This window comes from Xiphophorus couchianus, chromosome 1, assembly GCF_001444195.1.
Source record: "Xiphophorus couchianus chromosome 1, X_couchianus-1.0, whole genome shotgun sequence".
Taxonomy (NCBI): Eukaryota; Metazoa; Chordata; class Actinopteri; order Cyprinodontiformes; family Poeciliidae; genus Xiphophorus; species Xiphophorus couchianus.
In genome coordinates, this window is record NC_040228.1 from 4,696,431 (window position 1) to 4,718,229 (window position 21,799).

The following is a 21,799-nucleotide window of genomic DNA, read 5'->3' on the forward strand; positions in this document are numbered from 1 at the left end:
ATCGTTCTTCCGTCTTTTTCATTCTTAAGAAGGAAAACGTTGCTCAGAGTCCGGTCGCGAGGCTAAATGAGTTGATTTGTTGAAAGTGTTTCTGTGTGAGTCACTTCAGATCAATGTTAGCAAAGGAGTATTTACATTAAAAATATATATTTGTATGTTATGACACAGAAATATAAGGACTGACGCGAGTCTGTATTTAATAAGGCTGAACACTTTCTAAATAAGCTGTGACTTACTGCCACCTGCTGGTCAAAATAACAGCAGGACTGTTACTGTTTCCTGTAGGTGAAATAAAAGATTCCAAGCAAATGATCCAAGTGCATAACTGATGTCACAGGGACTCTTTAGAGCTTTTTCTTACTTATTTTGTCCTTCTGTTAGTATTTATCAGCAAATAAAAGCAGATGTTTATTACCATCAGTCTTTATCCAGCTGGACCAAAATTCATCAATGGAACATAAAGAGTATTTACCTTTATCTCTGGATGTTCTAGTCTCTTCATTGCTTTCCCAAATCTATCCAGATAAACAACATTTGGATAAAAAAAAAGAAAGAAGTACAAAAAAAAACTATCGTCAAATTGAAAAATAATGACAATGAAATAAACCAGTGAATCATAAAATAAGTGCTTGAGTAAATATTAACATCACTGCCAGTCAGCATTTGGCTGCTGTCACAACAGGAAGTCTGTGTTGATCGTTCTCAGTCAGGCTGTGCATCCGGACTGCATCTTATGTCATTCCTTCTGCTAAAATATTCAGACTCTGTCAGGTTAGATGAGGATTGTGTAGCCCAGCCACAAATTCCCTATGAGACTGTGTTCTGGGCTTTGACTGGACCAATCCCGAACATCCATCTTGTTGTCTTCAAACCATTTCATGACTTTTTTTTAGTAAAGTAAAAGTCTTGAAAATACTTTTTTTTCCTGACTTACATTGACCCTAACAACTCTCGCATATTTAGTATTGATCTCCTGCATATTTTGTATTATTGTTAGTAGTAATATTTGGAGTATTTACAGATATTCTGTGGAACGTACCTCCCAATTCTTAGCGGCAACTCTACCAGACTTCTCTGCAGAGCATGAGAAAAATATCGAAAGAAAATGCAGCTTAGGAAGCTGAAATAAGCACAACTCTGCTTCACGCACTATTAGCTGGTGTTTGCAAAGCGAGGCCAGGAGTGCGATTCATTTTTCCGGTCCTGATTGGCTCAAGAGCGAAGACAAACAAAACCCTGAATGATACGTGTTGCGGCAGTAGTGAGACGTTTTTTCATTGCGTGTATTAATGCGTTTTAAAATATATTCCTTGTTTGCGCTACTAAAAAGGGCAGTTGCTTTAGAGCGGTATTGCGTTAGCCACCAAAAGGTCACACCGGTCTTCAGAAGGTCAGTGATTGCAGCACAATAAATAATATGAACAAATAAACAAACTGACAGAAGAAAACATGTCAGACGCAAAGTTGTGCTGTTCAAATTGTGTAATTATAAAAACATTTCACATTTTTGAGTCATTCAATAAAAAAAAATAAAAAAAATGTTCACAGCTTCCATTAAAAACAACATACTCCACAAAAACAAATGAATATGCAGTTTAACAAAAGGGTTTTATACATTTGATATTCTGAGCTAGGAGACAGAGAAAAGCACAGGTAAAAATGATTTACAGATATAGGGGGAAATAATTGTTCGCCATCAGTTGAAGGTTGTCAAGGTCACTCATAACATGAGGATGGAACACAGTAAGAATACAGATCAGCACGGCGGGTGGGATCTTACGTCACAAACAGGAGAATGACAGCATAGAGTATCAGCACTTTTAACATTACACCGCTGATTTAAAAATTGAAGTGCAAGATATCATACATAAATTATTTGCATAAATATGTCGATACAAAATAAAGAACAACAGTTAATTTGCGAAGCTGCTTTGGCACGATTGCAGAGTTACAGTACTGAAATAATTAGGTCCAAACGTAAAATGCACTGTAGAATTTACTGTGTGTTACCAATGTGCCTCATCTCTTTCAGGTCTAACACATCATTCAGTCAAACAAAACAATTTCCTTCATGAACTAAAAGATGGATATCTTGGGATTACTCAAACTGGATTTTCATGTGTCTATCTGCCTACGTTAGGTAGGCAGATAGACAATAGTAGTATATATATATATATATATATATATATATAAATATAAATAGTAGTCAATATTTGATTGACTTTGGTTTCACTTAACCTACTGCTGAAGAGCAATCCTTTTGAGTTTTGAAATGAGCAAGGCTGTGTCAGACTAAATAACTGAACAGCCAAACACTGAAGCAAAATCCCATCATTCCATTTGGGGTCAAGTACTGAAGTGCAAATGTTTCACATCAGGTCAGCAGTTTGCTGCGGATAACTTTTAAAGAGTCGCTTGCAACTTTACCGTGCTGAATGTCCAAGCTGGGGTTTAGAGTTATTGTGAAGATGTTTTATTATCAGATATTGTCTTATGTTTGGCTAAACACATTTATATAGAAAGTCATAGGAATCGGAAGTTTTTTTACTAATTTGGGTTCAGAAAATATTTTATTTTTATTTCATTTCATTTGTTGCCCATAAAAATATTTATATTGTTACAGAACCAACAAGCTAAGGATAGTTGAAAAAATCTGTAATTTTTTCCCCATAACGTTTTAGCTCCTACGTCTAAATAAATACAGTTTACTGAGAGTAAATCAGTTGTAGATAACAGGTTTTAAAAAATATATGCATGTTTTCATTTTATATAACATCGACCAGCATGTTAATATGCCTGTTAGATTTTGGGTTTATTCTCTTCAGCCCAGACATTCATTCGTCATTGTATTCAGATCCATCAAAGAAACATTATAGGGTAAAGAGTGCCATCTAGTGGGACAATGTCAAATTAAATCAATACCAGAAAGTTCCCACCTTTCATCCAGAGGCGTGGGATTAACAGCCCATATCTAACATAAACACATACAAAGAATTATGCAAAGGTAGTCAGGCTGCGGGTGATTCCAAATGTTTGTAGCTTGAAGAATAAAACGTAGGGATATTTCCATCCAGCCTTCGCAAAGCCATTCACATATGTTTTGAGGCATGCTGTTCATTGCTAAATCACATATATTGTAACGTTTATTACCTCATCGTGATAAGCTATTGTTACAAAATATCAATTTGATGTTTGAGACTAAGTCATGAATTTCTAGTGAAGTTTGATTAGTATTTGGTTGAATTTCTTGCTCAAATCCACCTTTTTGCTGTTGGTATTTCTCAGCACACAGTTGTACAATCTTTTTAAAATAAGATTGCACTAAAGACCACTGTCAGCTGGTAAATAGAACAACATAGGTTACGTTCACATGACAGGCAAATGTGATCGAATCCGCTTGTTTTGCCCAGTTTCGACTTTCGTCCGACTTTTTGAAAAAAATCTACTTGTGCCTCTTCCCTATCTGGAACTAAATTGGATACAAACCCGATTGTTTTCAAAGCATCTGCAGGCTGAACAGTCATGTTCACTTTTATATCATTGATGTATGACAGGCGTCATAATTCCACATCAGCAGAAGCCAAAATATTGCTACCTTTGAATCTAAAATCTCTTGTACAGTTGCTTTCAAAAGTATTCATGTGCTTCTCAATGTGAAAATGCGTTTGTTAGATTGTGCTATTCACCTGGGATGATAATCAATGTGCACATCATCATATATTTGCTATCGAAAGAAAGACCTCTTGAGCAGATTTCGCAGATTAACTAAAGCAAAGAAACTTGAAGCTTGACTTGGAGGGATGGTTTCTGAAACCCTACAGCCTATCAGGACTAAAAAGCAAGCCGTCACATACCAAACTACCAAATTCTCTTCTCTCCATAATAACACAAGCAATATTTCCAAAGGCGTGAGTGCAAAGACTGAAAAAGAAAAACGCTCACAAGTACACCAGCCGAATTTCTTTTAAGAGACTGACTGGTACAAACGTTTGACTGAAGCCACAAAGAAAAAAAAGGCACATGGCAGCCTGTTTGGAGATTTCCAGAAACCTTCCCACCGGAGGAAGACCGGCTGTGCTCTCCAAGAACAACATGACCCATTAGAGTGTGGCTTGATCAAGGCAAATTTGGAAAATGTCCTTAAGTGAAGTCATTCATGCCACTGTTAAAGCCGTATCACTTCACAATAGCAGATACTTTGTAGAACTGTGCTGTTAGCATTAAGCTAAGTGCTACAAGACAATGTGGTGACACTACCATTGTGATGAGGTTGGAGTCTGAATGAGACCAACATGGCAGCGCTCCCACAGCTGTCTTTACACTCCACCACCCACAAGCTCCTTTGATTCAAATGTTTTATGCATGCTCAATACCTTTAGAAAACACACACACTCTACCATGCATAACGGGGAGCAAACTGTGTTTTTAATACATTTTAGAGATGGTGGATGGTCTCGCTAAGAGAGACCATCCACCATCTAGTTGAATTTTCACATCCTTGAAATGTTCTGTTCTCCCTGAAGGCACCCTAAGAGCATGGAAAGCTCAAATCCTTGCTTTGCACCAACAACACATCAATTGCTTCTGATGAATCCTATCCAACAAATGTCCCTTGCAATTATCATCCCAAGAATGAAGCAAGGTAATGGTAGACGTTTGCTCTGGGTTCCTTTGGGACACAGAGTTCATAGCAGAGGGCAGAATTGTCATAATCATTTAAGATTCTTGAAGCTAAACTACTTCAGACTACGAACATAAAAAGGGACAAGAGACACTGTAATGGCTCGACACACGAGGGGTGACAAACAACAGCGAAAGACAAAAGTTTTCACCACTTGTGGCGAAACCCAACATACAGGACACAGTAGCGACGACTGCATGAAAAGTTGAACATTATTATCTTTCTTGTGTCATGTCAAAAAGCCATGTGTGCAGGTTTACATGTATGTATGAGCTCAAAATGTCCCATGAGCAAATCTTGCCATTAACTTGCCAGGAGAAAGACTAGTCAATGGTGCCCTAAGCTCCATAGGAGATGAACGGAGAGGGAGTGATGTCATCTCCTTTGTGTCGAGCCCTCAACAGAGTGTACGCTCAAGACAAAGCTGGAGACAAGGCATGTCCAAGAATGCCCCTGAGTAGTGAGAGTCCATTAAAAGTTCAGAGTTAAACATAACAGATCATCAACAGAATCTCATGTTACAAACCAACTCAATCAGAGTGTGGCAGAATCTGCCAGGAAGACTGGAATCTGTTGTCAATATCCAAATGTGAACAGTTTCTAGAGACATTTCGAAGATCACACACTACGGGCTAACGTGTTTTTTGTTTGTTTGTTTTAGGGAAAACTGCCTCGCAGCCTTCAAAAAGGGACATTTTGTGTAAGCTAACTAGGAAAATGGTAAGGATATGAATTTTGCATTAAAGTGTTGAAAGCATGATAGAGCCTCAATACTTTCTCTGATGTAAGGGCCGGTCAGTACTCTGCTTTACTTCCTGTGAGAAGAAGAATATTTGGCTACATTTTCACTGGCCTTGAGGTTTCTTACAGAATCTTAAAACATGGCTTTATCTGTTCTTAGAAAACCGATCGTATCTTCCAGTCAGTCACTGTAAAACAACGGACAAATAGGAGATTCCTTTTTTTTCTACTCTTACTCTTTCAAAACTGCAAAATGTTTCTGTGAGGAATCTAATCGATCTTTGAAAGATGGTGTTAAGCTGGACACAGTCAAGATGATACACACACCACCGACTTGAAGTCACTTAACTGATCAGATCTGAGTTATTTTTAGAGATGAAAAGTTAGGAGAAATAACTTCGTGAGGCTTTCGCTGAGTCAATCAAACATACATGTCAGAAACACATGCAGTCAAAGCACGATTTCATTCTACAAGAGCAGCATGTTAGAAGTGCTACACACCCTGTCTGGGTGTATGTGCATTTGTGCATGAAGGCATCCTGGGTATTTTTTTTTTTAATACACAAACAGAGACTCTGTATTTGGAATGGAGGGTCTAAGATGTCATAACCTGGCATGCAGGTTGATAATGACGCCATCTTCTGGCAGATCTTTGACTGGCAGGTCGCTTGCGTGCTCCGTTCCCTGGTCTGTGCTCTCGCAGCTGGTCTGAGGAGACTCTGGAGGTGGCTGGTAGAGAACGCTGGCTACGAGGAAAAAGATGGTACCCAAAAGCTGAAACCGAATACAAGTGTTAATTACTGCCTTTCAGCAAAACAATATCACACACACATGACAAAAAATGCACCTGCAGCATTTGGGAGGTGTATCTGCTGGGTGCTATCTAAGAGCACCACTTTCTTTTTCTCCCAAATCATGACAAATTGAAGTGGACCTTCTTTGTCAGCGGGAGTTACACACCACAACCGCCTATAAATCAGCAAATACTTGACATACCTTATGAAAACGCTTATAACTGCCTGTTTTAATAGTTGAATTAATAGTTGATAGTTGAATTATAAATTTGCCTAAATAATCTATATTTCAATGTAATCAATACAAGCAAGATTATTTTTGAGAAAAGACGTTCACTCATGTCAAAACTGAACTGTCCTCATCTCCTCAAGTGGGAACACAATTTGACACAGAGAGTCTGCAGCTGCTGTCCTCTCATGTAGAAGTTCACCTGAACTATGATGGCTGATAATCAGCACAGAGAGATTGTGCTGGAAATTTAAATGGACTTTACAACGGGAGGCATCCCTCCAGAACCATAGTGAGGAAGTATTCTTTGTTCTGTGCCACTTTCTTTCATTTTTAACATCTTCAAAGTGAAATGGTGTCTGACTATGAATATTACCTTGAAGATGATTCCAGCGACAAGTGTGTACTGACTCATGGCTGAGTTGTGATAGATGTAGCAGGAGCCTTGATCGCCACACTGGTCTTGCCACAATAAGCAGGAAATATCAATCACTGAACCAAATGCAATCGGTCCTGGAATACTGCCTGTATGGAAAGCAGGGGTACAGGAGGAAGGAAGAATTAAATTTTGTTTGTAAGACAATTTTGAGACTTAAGGCATACTCAGAGAAAGAATTGGACTTACCAAGTGTGCGCACCACTATCCACTGGATGCCGAGAGCAAACGATCTCTGACTATCTGGTACACACCTGTACAGAACAGGGTTGGACAGATATAAAGACAGACTTCAACTCAAAGTTTAGTCCATGGCTGCCTGAGTAAAAGTCTGCTTTTTGGAAACTCAAATCCAAGGTTGTGACTTTTAGCCTTAAACACTTGTAGACTATTGCCTTAAGTTTACTTAAGTTAATTTGCTTTCTTAAGGGCTCAGTATGGCCGAACTGCTGCTCACACGACGGTCACATAATTTTCGGATGTTACGCTTTTGCACAGACCCTTCACGGTGCACTGCAGCGGGAGGGGTTTCACAGGAGTCAAGCTCCTGAAAATGTTTCACCGTGTGTTTAGAGGGTGGACTATTGCAAGTTGCCCAGGGGAGTTTTGACAAGCAAGGGCAGGTGACAAAATGACGGGATTTTCAACATGTTTCAATCTGCAACAATGAGAATTGATTTCAGCAGTTCAGTTTAACCACACAGAGCCCTCTAATGTCGGTTGAGGCATTTACTACACGCACCAGGATTTACACCGGAAGCTCTTTGCTGCCACCTAGTGGCCAAAATTATGTCAGATTATATTTGCTTTTTTTTCTCATTTTCATTCAGGAGATGTACCTTTGCATTTATTGGACGCGCTATATATCAAGTAAACCATTTCTACCAAATTTAGCATCTGCTTAACAAAGACATCCTTCTGTTGTCATGACACATACCTGAGAGTGGCAGTGAGAGCTGGGATGCTACAGAGAAAGGTGAAGCAAATGATGATGAAGAGCAAGGAGAGGAAGACTGGCATGTGGTGGCAGGAGCTGCTGCACTTCCCTGTCAGAGCGAAGCCCTCCTCACCCCACGATACGTTCCCCATCACACAGGCACACCCAGAGTACACCTGAAACACAGACACAAGTATGCTTGGTTATAGTGTTTACCGCTGACCTCTTTTTTTTTTTCTTTTTTCCTTTGGATTTTCCATCCATCCATCCATCCATTGTCTGTTCACCCTTGTCCCTAATGGGGTCGGGAGGGTTGCTGGTGCCTATCTCCAGCTACGTTCCAGGCGGGAGGCGGGGTTCACCCTGGACAGGTCGCCAGTCTGTCGCAGGGCACCTTTGGATTTTGAGAACATATTTATTTTTCAACAAGGTTTTGCTACATGTCTTTTGTAAAAAAAAAAAGCGCAAGATGGTTTCTTCTGTGTGTACTAATGCAAATTTGGGCAATTTTGTTAGAAACATGTAATTGTGGAGGAACATTTTGCTAACTAAATATGAAAACTGAGAAGTTCTATGACAATGTGAAGTTAAATGTGTTGATCTAACATTTAACTAAATCATTTACATTTGAATTTCCCCAAATGTAGATTCTGTGACAGAGTTTTGTGTTCTGTTTCAAAGAGCTCTCTTCCTCTTGCAAGGATTGCTACATGTCTTTAATAAATAAGCAGAATCCTTATTCTTCGTGTTCCTTGTTCAAAAATGGGTTATGGGTAATTCTGTCAGAAATATGTCACTGTGGAGTACAATTTCTCTGAAGTTAGAAAGTCAGAGCAAAGCATATAATTTAAAAGATGAACATTGACCTTTCCCCAAATATAAGTGCTGAAGAGCTCTCTTGCACACATTGGCAAGTGAAAACTTTCTAGTCTTCTTATCAACTCTGTCACACCTGAATGTCTAAACACAATGGACATTCAGGTGTCTGCAGGTAATTCTGAACTGCCTCAGTTATCGCCGGGGTCATGTTCTTCCAGTCTTACAGAAATAAAACAAGCAGTGCGTGCTGTACCTGTCTGCCTGTGGACGGTTCTGTGTGGTTGATGGCGGTGCAGCCGGCGTGGCACGGGGAGTAATACATCACCCCGTCCGCCCCACACACTGGGTTGTACACTTCTCTGGCACAGTTACAAGCTGCATTACAACTCACTGTGAGGTTCATGTCCAGAGCAGACCTGCAGAAAGAGGCAAATGAAGAAAGACAGGAAGAGACAGACGGTGAGAAACAGGTGGGAGCAGGGGGCCAAAGAAGAAATTTAGCCTGTTTAAATTTGGCTAGTACCATTTTGTTATGTGATCTATTTTTAGCCATCAGCTAGTGGATAGGAGGAGGATGAATGTGGCGTAGCATTTTAAAATGATGTGTACTGGATTTTCTGAACACACTCTGACATTAGACTAACGTAATGTATCAGTACTGAGATTTCATGTAAACACTTAAAGTACTTCTGCTCAAGTAACAGTAGCACTACTTCACCATCTTTTTGCTTAAACACAAGTAAAACGCAAGTAAAAAAGCAACTTTTCAATGAAATTACTCAAGTAAGGGCAAAAACGTATTTGGTTAAAAGGCTACTCAAGTAAAAAAGACAGACAAAACATAAGGCATGTGCAAATTCTGGTATTTTATTAAAGATTGAAAACAATACAAACAACTATAGCAAAAACGTAGTAGTGTAAATCAAATTAATTAGTCTATTCCATGAGCTGTGCCAATATATAAACAGTATATATATATATATATATATATATATATATATCTGTGTTGTTGCACCACAACACAGAGGTCTTTGCTGCTTTACTGGCTATGACCTTCCTTGCTTTCCTTTGAAATGAATGAAGCTATAAGTCCTTGGTTGCTTCTTATCAGCTTGTTCTTTCATACATGGTGGGCTCTGTTCTCGAAGCTTAATGCATTATTCCTCTTAAACTGAAACACAATGAAGTCAGATTAAACTTTTATATAAGGTATCTGGAGGGCTGCAGTTAGATCAACTGATGAACATATTTATGTAGCTTTAACATGTTATTAGTTCTTAGATGCAAAGTTCACAGTTTTTGATTAATTGGTCTGCAAATTAGGATTTTGACAGATTTAATATTTTATTCTTGAGGACTTCTCAAAATTTCAGAAAAGAAGGTGACCCTAACTCTATAAAAGAACTTCATTGCATCAAAGCATACTATATGTCATTATCATTTAAGGGATTTATTAATGTCAAAACATGAAATGAATTCAGGATGGAGGGTTATTCAGAATAATAGGGATGGTAGCTTATGAAAACCATCTTGTAATGACATAAAAAAGTGGTAACAGAGGACAAGTGTAAGGATGCTAAACTTTCAGCTAGAGCCAAGCTGAAGGACATATAGAACCGATTCCAGCCCAATATGGACAACTGGAACAAATCAAAGTTTCAGTCCTGTTGCTTTTTACCTACCAGGTGTTAAGAGAATAATGCTTACCTGTTTCTGAGTCGCGGTTTCTTGGGTTTGTCATACAGATGTTTGTAGTGGTCCAGCTGGTCCTTCCCCATCAGCCCCAGCTGATAAGGGGCCGTGACCCCAGCCATGGGCACATTGGGACAGTGGACGAGGAAGATGAAGATGGCGAGCAGACTGACCAGAGCGCACAGCATGCAGAAGCGTATGATGCCTCGACAACGCAAGTTCAGCCTCTTCACGATGTAGCCGCCTAAAAAAGTGCCACCGCCCCCTGCTGGTACCACCATGTATCCTTAAGGAGCACAGAAAAAAAAGCATTGACAGAAATAAGTAAGAAAAAAAAATGTTCGGCTTCGAGTTACATTCACTTTTGAATAAAAAAAAAAGCACAGTAAGCTGTGGCATCAACGGATTTTAAAGTTATAGGAAATATTAATTGTCAGTAGTGAGCGGTGAAAATTTTGACTGGTCCTTTAAAGGTTTTATGAAAGATATGATACAACCTCAGCCAGGTGAATGAAAATAATTCCCCTTTACATGTTTTCTATTTTAAGCTAAATTGATTTTTGATTATTGCTGAAAATATATCTGGTGAGTATTACAGTAACGATAGTCAGCTTTTGCCCTAGTTACAGTTGGATAGGGGGAACGTGATAGCTAAGATGAGAAGATGTAGACAAAGAAAGAGAAGAAGACAATGAACAGAGCCTCCTTAGAGTGTACAGTGACACCAGGACTGGGAACAGAGACAAAGGATGTAGTACAAGAAAGAAACAAAACTGAAAGAATACATTCAAGTCCACTTTTTGGTAAGAACAGTGCACAGAAATACAATATGAAATCTGATTCCTACTTCTCACTGGCTGAGAGAGAGCTTTAAGATAGTGGCACATATCTTAAAACTCTTTCCACATCTGTTTCACACATTAACTGGCATTTATCCCATAAAATCCAGCTTATAAACAAGCAAATGTGTTAGAAGGAAAAAACAAAAATGTAATAACCTGATTGCCTGTGTATGCACACCTTCAAACTGATACTATGTTGAAGCACCTATTGCTTTCAGTTTTCTATGGTCAATGCCTGTCAGAGTCCCACATTTTGATTGTACCTCATAAAAGTTCCCCTGTTCCCTGAGGATCAAATGGTAGTTTCAGAAGGTTCACTTATGCAACCAGGATATTGCTGTTTTGCTTTATTGCATTAATTCCAACAACAGTAATACATGGCCAAAGTCTACCACTTTGAAATAGTTGCATTGTGCATTACATTACCATGTTGTCTCTTAAAATGTTCCTCTAAATTGTCTATATATTAAATGTGCAGCATATATATTTTTTTCTCTGCATGACCCTATAGAAAAAGGTGCAATAGATCTTCAGTCCTGTCTGCTACCCTTGTTGCCCGGTCACCTACCGAACAAGGTGGCAGCTTCAGACGCGCTGAGACTGAACTGGGACTCCAAGAACTTTGGACCAAAGGTGGACATGCCTGCGATGAGCGTGGCCTCAGTGGCTCCCGCCAAACACAGGAAGAGGAAAGTAGGGTTCTTCAAGAGAAGCAGCACAGACCTGAAACAAGTTGGAGAAGATCGTCAGTGTGTGTGTTCTCACCGTGGGTAAATAAGCCTAAGCTTTATTTTTTAATTAATACAGTCCGCAGTAATCTCCCCAATGTGTAGACAGATAACCACTGCGCTGGACCTAAAGATAAATAATCACGTTACGTAATGTTTTGGGTAATCCTCGCAAATCCCGAAAGAGACTCAGTAAGAGACGACGTCATTCTACGGGCTTATAGTGAGCACTGTTGTAACCTACAGAGTCAGAGGTGTCACGCACCTGCGATGCTCTGCTCGAAAGACTGCTATGCAGAAGTTTCCGGCAGTTGCAACATTTTGAAAAGAATCTACTCATTCTTACATAAATGTTTGGGGTTTATATGCAGGACCGATAAACTTTCACACAGATTTGTCATTTCCTTGAGAAAATATTTGAATGTGAAGTACATCTTTCAAACTGTAATAATCCAAACAGTTTCCACTTATAGTAAAAAGGAACCTGTCACCATCAACCTCTTTTATTTCAGGGGTTCATGCATCAGGACTAAACAAAAGAGATCTTGTTTTTAGAAGGCGCTGGGAGTATTTCGAACCTCAAGTGTACAAAAATGCATAACATATTTCAAAATTGCTATGTAGTAAGCATATTGTAAATGAGAAAAAAAAAAGAAAAAGCGTAACCTGGCAACAGAGGGAAAGTAACAACATGATCAAAAGAAATTAAGACATACACGCTCACATATAACATATAACATACAACATACAACGCCAAGCAACAATGGGCTTAGAAGATAATATGTAGGCCAAAATGCCATTTCCAAAGAAAGATTAGTCACAAGTGGAAAATATTACTTTAAGAAAGTTTACTTATTTTATTTTTATTATATCTATTTAATTTCCCTGTGGGATCAATAAAGTATCTTTAGATTTGAATATGAAAGCCTGTCGACTCCACAGGAATGGATGGGTCATCTACAATTCACCAGTTCAGGCAATGCAATGCTGAGAAAAAAAAAAACTATGGCTCCACCTTAAACTGCAGGCCCCAGTTAGCATGTGAGAGGTTAAAGTTCATGACATTTAGAAAAAAGACCAAACAAGCTTGTTTGTCTCTCTACAATGAACAGGGCAGCAGGACATGAGGTTTGGGAAGTGGACATGTTTGGACAAAACCAAACATCATATTAATACAAACACTTTGTGCTGATTGTCAAGTCTGGTTGGGATTTCAGGATTTGGGGTTGTTTTGCACTCATACTACCTGCACACTTTTTTTTATTGAATTGACCATGAATTCCTCTGTATACCAGCATTTATCGTAGAGTCAAATGTTATGTAAGTCTGCCTGTCAGCCAAAACATTTCTGAAACCGGGTAGAATAACAGGACATTAATCCCAAACACCAAAAACAATGCCTAGCAAAAAATATTACTCTTATTTAGGTAAACATCAGACTTTTGAGTCCCTTTCGAACAATAGATGTAACATTTTTATTGCTCAGAAGTCATATTAGCACACTAGGAAGTGAGATAACATCTACCTATAGCAGTCATTATTTATGTTGAGTGTCTTCATTGTGTCATGTGGCCATCTTTCCTGAAACCAATACATTTTCATTTCACTTAAAACTAATGCAGGATAAAAAAAAGCTAAAAAGCTGGCAGGTTCCCACACATGATTTGAAGATGACTCCAAAAAAGTCTGCTGTATCCAAATCAGACCCTTGTTTTAATTAGACCCCCTACCTTGGCATGTCTTTGACTGATTTTCCAAACTGAGGGTCAGAGGCTGTATTGTGGCTTCCATCTTTCAGCTGGTGGGCCTCAGACACGCGCCCCGCCACATGCTCCTGGGAGCCTGCGTGGAACCAGAACGAGTCATATTAGGCTATGATTGATATTTTTGTCTTCCCAAACTGTGTCATAATACGGTGTGAGAAGTAGAGCTTCCGTTTAGGATGCTTAAGCCAAAGTAGGTGTGATGCAGCAGTGGGTATGAGTAGTACCTGGCAGTTGTTGTGGGTATCCAAGGATGGGGAAAGCCACCAGTAAAGCAGCTGCTCCTCCTGCCAGGAAGCCGATCCACCAAGCCCCAACCCAGTGTGGGTTTTCTGGAGTCATTTCTGTTCTGTAGCAAATAAAATGTTACTTACCATTTGACTTTGACCATGTTAACTGCTACATGCCAAACTTCTAGTTTTTCTTACATAAGTATTGTTTTACACAAGATTATAATATTTTATTTTATTTTTTTCAAATATCTACAGGAGCATTTTGATTTCTGGTCAGCTTTATTTATGTAAGTTCAGATAAGTGGATTAGCATATTTCTTTATTGTTTTTTGTAATAAGTATATTAAGTACATGTTATTTACATAATTTTTTTATTGAATTTATATTTAATTTAAAGAGCAAATGCCATCCTATGTTGAAGCCAGAAAACCATGGATACTGAAAGTTTGTAAAATAAATCAATCACAGTTGGCCATTTCACATTATGTAAATATAGCATAACATTTACTTAAAGTGAGTTTAATAAAAATGTGGATCATCCTTAGAGTTTGATTTCCGTGACTGACTGCGTTCTCACAACGATAATTTGACAGCTACATTGTTGTGTCAACAGAGTTGAAGCAGAGTTGCTGGTCAGTTGAGGAATGATTATTATATTTTTTTTTTATAGAAAACGGATTTTTAGCTGCTTCCCTTCACTGGTTTTACACAACCACAACTTACTTGAATTAAGTAACCTGGTAACACAAATGTGTATGAAGAATAACAGACATTTATTAAACTCTGCCAGAGTTTAAGCATTTTGAACTACAGTTTTTTTTTGACAAGCAAACTTTCACCACTGTAGAGACTGGGTTTGTCGGTGAGTGCTTTTAAGACCTTAAAGACAAGCATAGGGTGTTTGTCTATTAGGTCTCCAAGCTATTGCCTGCAGGCATTCGTTCTGAACTCTTTACCTTCATTGAACAAACTGCTGTACCAAGCTTGGTTTTACCAACTCAAATTCAATTTGACGACTTTGTTGTCCACTTTGGTTGGTTAATGTAAGTCAAGTTCGGACATCATCATTTTCAGAAGGTTAAGGCATGCAATTAAAAGAGGTGTAACTGTAGAGAGCATTAAGCCCAAATGCAACTGAAAATGTGTACATGTGTAGTTTATGCTCTTTATAATATTTTTTAGTATACTGTATGATAGACCATTTCTTTTTCAATCTTTGTTAGGTCATGTTACATGTTGTAATAAGATACAATCAGTTGAAGACACAGTCCAGTATTAAATACTCAGTAAAATGAATCCCCCCCCCCCCTCCCCTCATCATTTTAATCCTCTTATATTGTTAGTCACTCAAAGTAGACTCACGCCAGATGAATCTCTGTGTAGATGGTGAGGAAGTAACCTCCCAGCAGGTAGCCTACAGCAGGCCCCACAATAGCTGCTGTGTAGAAGATCCCTGGCGAGACAAACACCAAAGTCACATAGTCAGGGTGTGCCAGTACAACTACTTCCTGTTTCCTACTCACCTCCTGTTCCGCAGGTTAAAAGGCCCCCATTGTTCTTTTTATGAGCTCTGAATCAAAGGAGGGGTAATTTTTTTATTAAAAAAAACAATTTTGATGAATAAGGCGTTCTGCATTGTGTGTGTTTGATGGGAACAGGTTCTGTATATTTCATGGCAGACTGATCTAGGACACTATGACAACTTGGCACTTAGTGTACTGGGAGGAAATATTGTGTAAGTTTGTTTGTGTGTAAATTCTTTGAACCTAATAAGCTCATTCATGGAGATCAGTGATCACCTTCTGTAAGACCACTTCTATCAGAATGAATGAATGAATGAATGAATGAAAACACAAAAATGGATGCGCATCATTTTAGGTACAAATGCTGCAGAGAACCTAATGAGATGCTATAAAAGCACACATACAAGTGACTCTGAGTTCTAACGCTGGAATTGCTTTTAAAATAAAAGTGAGCATTCTGTGTTTTGGAATGAATTTATTACACTGCTGAAATTGTAGAAGTTTGAGTCGTGCCGAAAGAATTATTTTACAAATTTCAAAAAGTCAAAAAAGGATCAATGCTTTCGTCATATTAAGTCCAGTTCAATAACCTTGTGGTAGAGCCCATAAATAAGGTTTAGAGGCCAAAAAGGATTAAAGTTCCATTATGTTATTTTAAAATTATGTGTACTCAACTGTTAGTAACCACAACATCAGTATCAGTAATATGCAGTGAAGTAGAAAAGGTCACCTCTACAGATAAATATAAAAAACATGCAAATGTTTCAGAAATTTGAATTTGTATCATTTAAGTAGTAGAATAAAAAAGACTTTTTTTACACATGGACATAAAAAACTTTCCTTTTTATGACATAGCTGTTCTAGTATCATGAAAGCATATTTATTTTGGTTTGTCAATTTACACAAATCTGTATTTGTTTTTTATGATCAGTTTTAATAAACATATGCTGTGTATTTGTTGCACACAAACACAGCACAGGGTTGTACACAACACTCACCCATGTAAACAGGTCCATAGTTGGAGCTGACATTCTCATCCAGGTACGTGACCCCTAACGTGTACAGAGGTGTGGCGCCGATACCGTGCAAAAACTGTCCCAGCATGAACACAAAACGATAACTGGACAGTCCTCCTCTCTCCTTGTTCTGGCACGGGCTGGTACTGTTGGCAGAACACATTCCTATTTGCTCCTGCAAACTGACCAAGTAGGGAGGAGCAGTGAAATGAGGCAAGGTGAACACCAAGGAACCCAGGGCCATAATGAGTACGCCCCATCCCAGCCAGCGGGGCTTGTGTCCAGTACCACCAAAGTAACTGACAAAGGCCAGACAGACACAGGCAGCAATGTCATAGGAGCTGGCAATGAGACCGGCCTGGTAGCTGGGCAGGTCAAAGCGTCGCTCGATGGAGGTCACCACCGTGTTGATCAAACCGTTGACTATCATTCCCTGGAGAAAAGAGGCCACACAAAGAAAGAACAGCACCCAACGAGGGGTGTTGAACACTTGGATGATGTTAGGCTTCAGAGCCCCCCAACCGCAGAGTTGATCAGAGTCATTGGACTTTAGTGTCAACCCCAAAGGAGCCTCTGTATCAGGCTGACTGCTCTCTCCATATAACTGCCCCGGCAGCATCGAAGCCCTTGTGAAAATAAGGGCTCCAGCAAGGTCATCAGCTCCTGACCCGTCAGGGCTTCTAGGACCAGACCTTAGAGGGCTTCCTGTCTGGGAGTCCACGGGACTAGGGGTGTCCAAAGAGCGGCCCCCATTGAGGGGACAGTCCTGAAGGTCCAGGAGCTCCTGCCTGGAGCTAAAAGAGGCGTCGGCATTAAGCAACACTGGCATCACCCCTCTGAGGGGTACTTTGGAAGTCCTGTGAGGGTCTCGGTATGGGCAAGAGATGTATGTTATGTTTAGTGGCCCTGAGACAAAACGTTGAGGGGATAGAGCTCCTGCCAATCGTCAGTTGGGCTCATCTCGGTTTTTTCTTCTCCTGCTCTTTATTTCCCTTGCTGCACAGGTCATGCATCCACAGTGCTCAAAGCCAATGTTTTATAGGGCTAAAGACTTGCAAAGACTCTTCAAAGGTCCACGTTATCCACGTTAGGTGGTAGAAGACGAAGAGAGAGCCAGGTGAACGGACAAATGAATGGCATCCTGTTAAGAGAAAACAGCGGAAGTTAGGCCAAAATCAACAAAATAGCAAACAAACAAATAAACGTACACCATGTTTATTTCTTAGACATGTAACTTCTTCTAGAATTCGAGGACTAACTCAATATCATCTTTCACCAAGGACAAATAAGTGCAAAGAGGCTGATACAGACATCGTAGCCCACTGAAGATCATATAGCAAAACATTTACAATAATCACAAGATCTGATCAAAGACTGACTTATACTGACTATAGTTAAAGTATAGCCAGTATAATCTATAGCTTGAATGACTAATGAAACATTTTGACTACTGAGTGCTGGGATCAGCTCCAGGACTATTCCAGTCTCATCTGGACAAAGATTATACCAAACATGGACAACTGGATACATGAAGTTGAGACTATCTTCTTGTCGTTTCCTTGTCAGGGTAACATCATTCCAATATCAGTTCTGAAAGATTTTAAGATCAGCGTTAAACTCATATTAGCCAATGAGTCTGAACCTTTTGGTTATTAACTAGCTTAAACGCATAACTCAAACTCAACTCCACCTTTTAGGATTTGTCTTTTGGTCTTTGTGGACCAGAATCAACAAGATTTGAGCAAAAGTATTAAGCTTTGCTCTTAGAAGAGAGAAGTCACTTGGCATATTCAATGTAAATTATGCATTCAAGAACAGGTAATAAACTATTTTTAGATGGTCCACCCATACACAGGTAAGTAGGACTGAATTTTGAGAAGGGCACTACAAAAAACATGATTAAACTTTGGATTTTTAAAAAGGGCAAAACTATACTCAGGGATTTTACCAGCTCCACTGCTTCACCTTCTTTTAACAAAAACTATTACTAATGTCACGCCAGTAGGTTGCAATAACATTTATAAACAAGCATGCAAAAATTAAGAGTAGAACTAATTAAAGCCAAAGTATCCTCATGTTTCCTCCTGAAACATACCCATTACGCTTTTCTTTGATCATTTTTTGCATTGCGTAGAAGAAGTTGAGTGGAGCATAGTTTTGGATGAAAACGTTGGAAGTAACTTTTAAAATCCTAGTTTTTCTCAACAAAATCCAATTTATTTGTGGATGACTAGTTCAACCACAGGAAACAATGTCTGAGTGTAAAATATGCTTTATATTTATGTCTGCCACAAAAGATCCGTTGTTATTTTTCAAAGACCATGTGTCAGAAATGCTAGATTTGGACAAAACCAGAATTCAAAGCCTTCCAGGAATAGAGTATTTTGTACGAGATAACCACTTATTCTGTTCAGACTTTTGATGACCCTGCAGAAGGAGAGCATGAAGCAAGCAATACATCTCAGTCAAAATTGTCATCAATTTATTAAGGAAAGGTGAAATGTAGCCTGATGAATACATGCAAATCTACAGTAAAATCAAATAATTAAAAAAATGTTTTTACTTAAACATGTAAATAAGCAACATGACTGACTGGAAGGTTAAAGAATAACTCACAGAAAATTCCCCAGGTAGAACATTGACCTGAAACATGCATCGCTTGGACCATTGAAAAGTTCACTGTGGGCAAACATAGAAACAAATTTCATCATTACCCAAATTCCATTGACAAACTGTGAAGCTGAAATAATGAACTGCAATATTTGCATAATAGATCAATAATAAGATAAATGCAAAAGTGTTTCTTACACTACACCTGGTGCAATGATAAACCTACACATTTAAGGTTTTATGTAGAAAACAACATATATTCCACAATATGTTCTCAAGCAGTGTTTTGATAAGTTCATTTATAGCTTTAGAAAAATAGAATGATCAATAATAGTCGTTTCTTTCACTTTTACTACAATTACTACAATACAATTACTGTGAGGCAATAGAAACACACAAGTTGGAATAGTGTGACTGTTTCCGTCATATTAATCACAATTACCAAGATTCACAACTTGAAGTGCAAATACAATATCCATAAATATTTATCCTGTCTCCTACCTTTAGGTTTCTCTGTGATAAATAGATCTTGTGAAGTTTAATAAGTAGAAAAAAATTGCAGGGGAGAAGTGGAGAGAGGGAAAGTTGCAAAAGGCATCCATGCCTAGTGCTAAGCCTGTCTCTCAAAGCCTCTTATAAGTCTAACGCTGAGGCAGCACATCAGCAGATTGGCCTCAGTGTCCGTCAGACTGAGCAGTCCCACAGGGTGGGAGGAGTTCTTCTGGTCTACATAATCCTCTGGAGAAAAAAACAAAACTGCTCACCTGTGCTGGAACTTGTAGCTACAGCAATATGACACCAGCTATTGTCATGAGTTAGAGAAAAACAAGTAGGAAGTACTAAATGAACTCCATGTCATGTTGTTAGCAGCAAACAGGGTTATTGTTTTCTTTCCTCGCAAAATGAGGAAACTAATGTGTCATGACAAGTAGATACTAATGACCCAAAAAGGAATGAATAAACACATTCACACTGAAATCTGTGTTGTCTTGTTTAGAGGGACATAGTAGGGTCACAAGTGAGTAACATGGGAGCAAATTCACAAAACTAAAGTTCAGAATGAGGTGCATGAAAAATCATTTTAGGAGGTGCAGTATAACCAACTTCTAATGTCTGCCTGTACTTTAGGGAATAACTCCATGGTGAGGGTCTTAGAGTGTCTGTTACCAAGTGTCACCAATATAAATACTGATACTTATTTAAGGTTAAATATCATCAATCTTCTGATGTCTAGGGCTTTTCATTTTTTTAAATTTTGAAGTATCTTGTTAAAACCCAGGACAGGATTTGGATAAAGTTTTCAGTTGCCTACAAAATACTTCATTGACATGTTAACATGATAAACAGAAACAATGGGAATACAAAAAAAATAATTCAGCATTGTGTTTTAAATTTGAAAAAGTGCAAAAGTTTTCAATTGAGAGCAAATCAAAGAAAAAAAAACATTTCAAGAGAGTATGCAAGACTAAAGTATCAGTCTTACAATGTTAGTATCAATCTGATCCTGATATCAACTTGGTATTGATATTATATATCACCCAGATATCAACACCTATGTGGATAAAGGAAGCATTGGCTTCAAATTTAATTGAGGAAAGGAGCTTGTTAGGCAATTGCAACGGGGCATTTATTATTCAGTAAAGTGGATAGCTCTGATTGTGAGTCCATGAACACAGCATGACAAGTGGTAAAACACACCCCTCCTCCCATCTGTTGACGCTAGCCAGAAAACTGTGCTTGCTGTTTCTGTTTTGTGAATGCATTTGTCACTTGGGAGCAGCAACTCTTCTGATTGATCTGATTGACTGGATTTTCTGCTCACATCCAGACAGCAAGCAAGGCACTAGGTGAAGAATAGGGGTGACCTGACAGACCTGGCCGGTCTGGTTGCAGTCAGCCCATTGTACCCTGACCCAGGTCATCTTCCAACTTGAAAGTCAGCGAGGATTACCGTATCAAAAACGTGCAAATCTGTACACCAATCTAACACAGTAATGGACAACATCGAGCTTGTGTCACTGTTCATCATCAGGACACTGAAGACACAAAGGCAAGACAACATAGGATAGTAAGCCATTTTACACAACCCCATCGTCAATGAACGACTCCATGGTTGACTTCAAATAGGAGCGGCCAAGACATAACGGCTAATCCAAAAACACTAAACCGGGGCTTGAACCCTGGCTGGGGCCTGTAGTGCACAAAGGCCTGGTGTGGAGTGAAAGCATAGAAGAAGAAAAAGAAGACGACAAAGGAGAATAAGAGGGTAAAAAAAAAGATTGTTGATTTTTCCTTTCCTTTTTGTATTCTTACCTACTTATTTTTCTTTGCCTTCCTCTTTTTCTTCTCCTGACAGGCCTTGTCCCAGATTTGTCACCTGATTTGTAATGAAAATCTGGCCAATCAGCTGCGGCGGAGCCAGAAGATTTTTATAGGGGTGTACAGGTTGGGACTGCTGCTCACTCAGTGGTGGCCAAGAACGGATCGTCTGTTTTGCAGCAAAATATCCATATATTAAAAATATTTGACTACGGACATAATATTTTCTTGAAGGCCTATAGGAGTATTTAAAAATGTCACCCCTGCCACCACCTGTTTTGAAGAGGAACTGCTTGTACCAGAAGTGTACTCTGCCAGTGAGTTACTTCCCAATTGGAACCACCAATCACTTGGTAGGGGTGGCAATGATTGACCAGTCATTTATTGGCACTGCCCCGGCCAATAAAACAAATCAGAAAAGTCACTGGAGCCAACT

General features: G+C 39.0%; 1 protein-coding gene across 2 annotated transcripts in view; it reads right to left on the reverse strand.

Annotated features, from left to right (window-relative positions):
- Nucleotides 1–2,583: 2,583 nt before the first annotated feature.
- The window catches only part of slco4a1 (solute carrier organic anion transporter family, member 4A1), a 30,162-nt gene continuing 10,946 nt past the window's right edge, over nucleotides 2,584–21,799 (reverse strand). The window contains exons 1-12 of one of the 2 annotated variants that reach the window (XM_028019536.1): nucleotides 19,546–19,752; nucleotides 16,417–17,575; nucleotides 15,258–15,348; nucleotides 13,890–14,011; nucleotides 13,630–13,741; nucleotides 11,740–11,894; nucleotides 10,345–10,615; nucleotides 8,891–9,053; nucleotides 7,819–7,994; nucleotides 7,071–7,135; nucleotides 6,822–6,970; nucleotides 2,584–6,196 (exon numbers count right to left, since the gene is read on the reverse strand). In XM_028019536.1, the coding sequence (XP_027875337.1) occupies nucleotides 6,026–6,196; nucleotides 6,822–6,970; nucleotides 7,071–7,135; nucleotides 7,819–7,994; nucleotides 8,891–9,053; nucleotides 10,345–10,615; nucleotides 11,740–11,894; nucleotides 13,630–13,741; nucleotides 13,890–14,011; nucleotides 15,258–15,348; nucleotides 16,417–17,263 (2,322 nt within the window). In that variant the 5' untranslated portion in view covers nucleotides 17,264–17,575; nucleotides 19,546–19,752 and the 3' untranslated portion in view covers nucleotides 2,584–6,025. Of the gene's footprint in view, nucleotides 6,197–6,821; nucleotides 6,971–7,070; nucleotides 7,136–7,818; nucleotides 7,995–8,890; nucleotides 9,054–10,344; nucleotides 10,616–11,739; nucleotides 11,895–13,629; nucleotides 13,742–13,889; nucleotides 14,012–15,257; nucleotides 15,349–16,416; nucleotides 17,576–19,545; nucleotides 19,753–21,799 lie in introns of those variants that run through there. The other variant, XM_028019528.1, reaches the window with a different exon arrangement.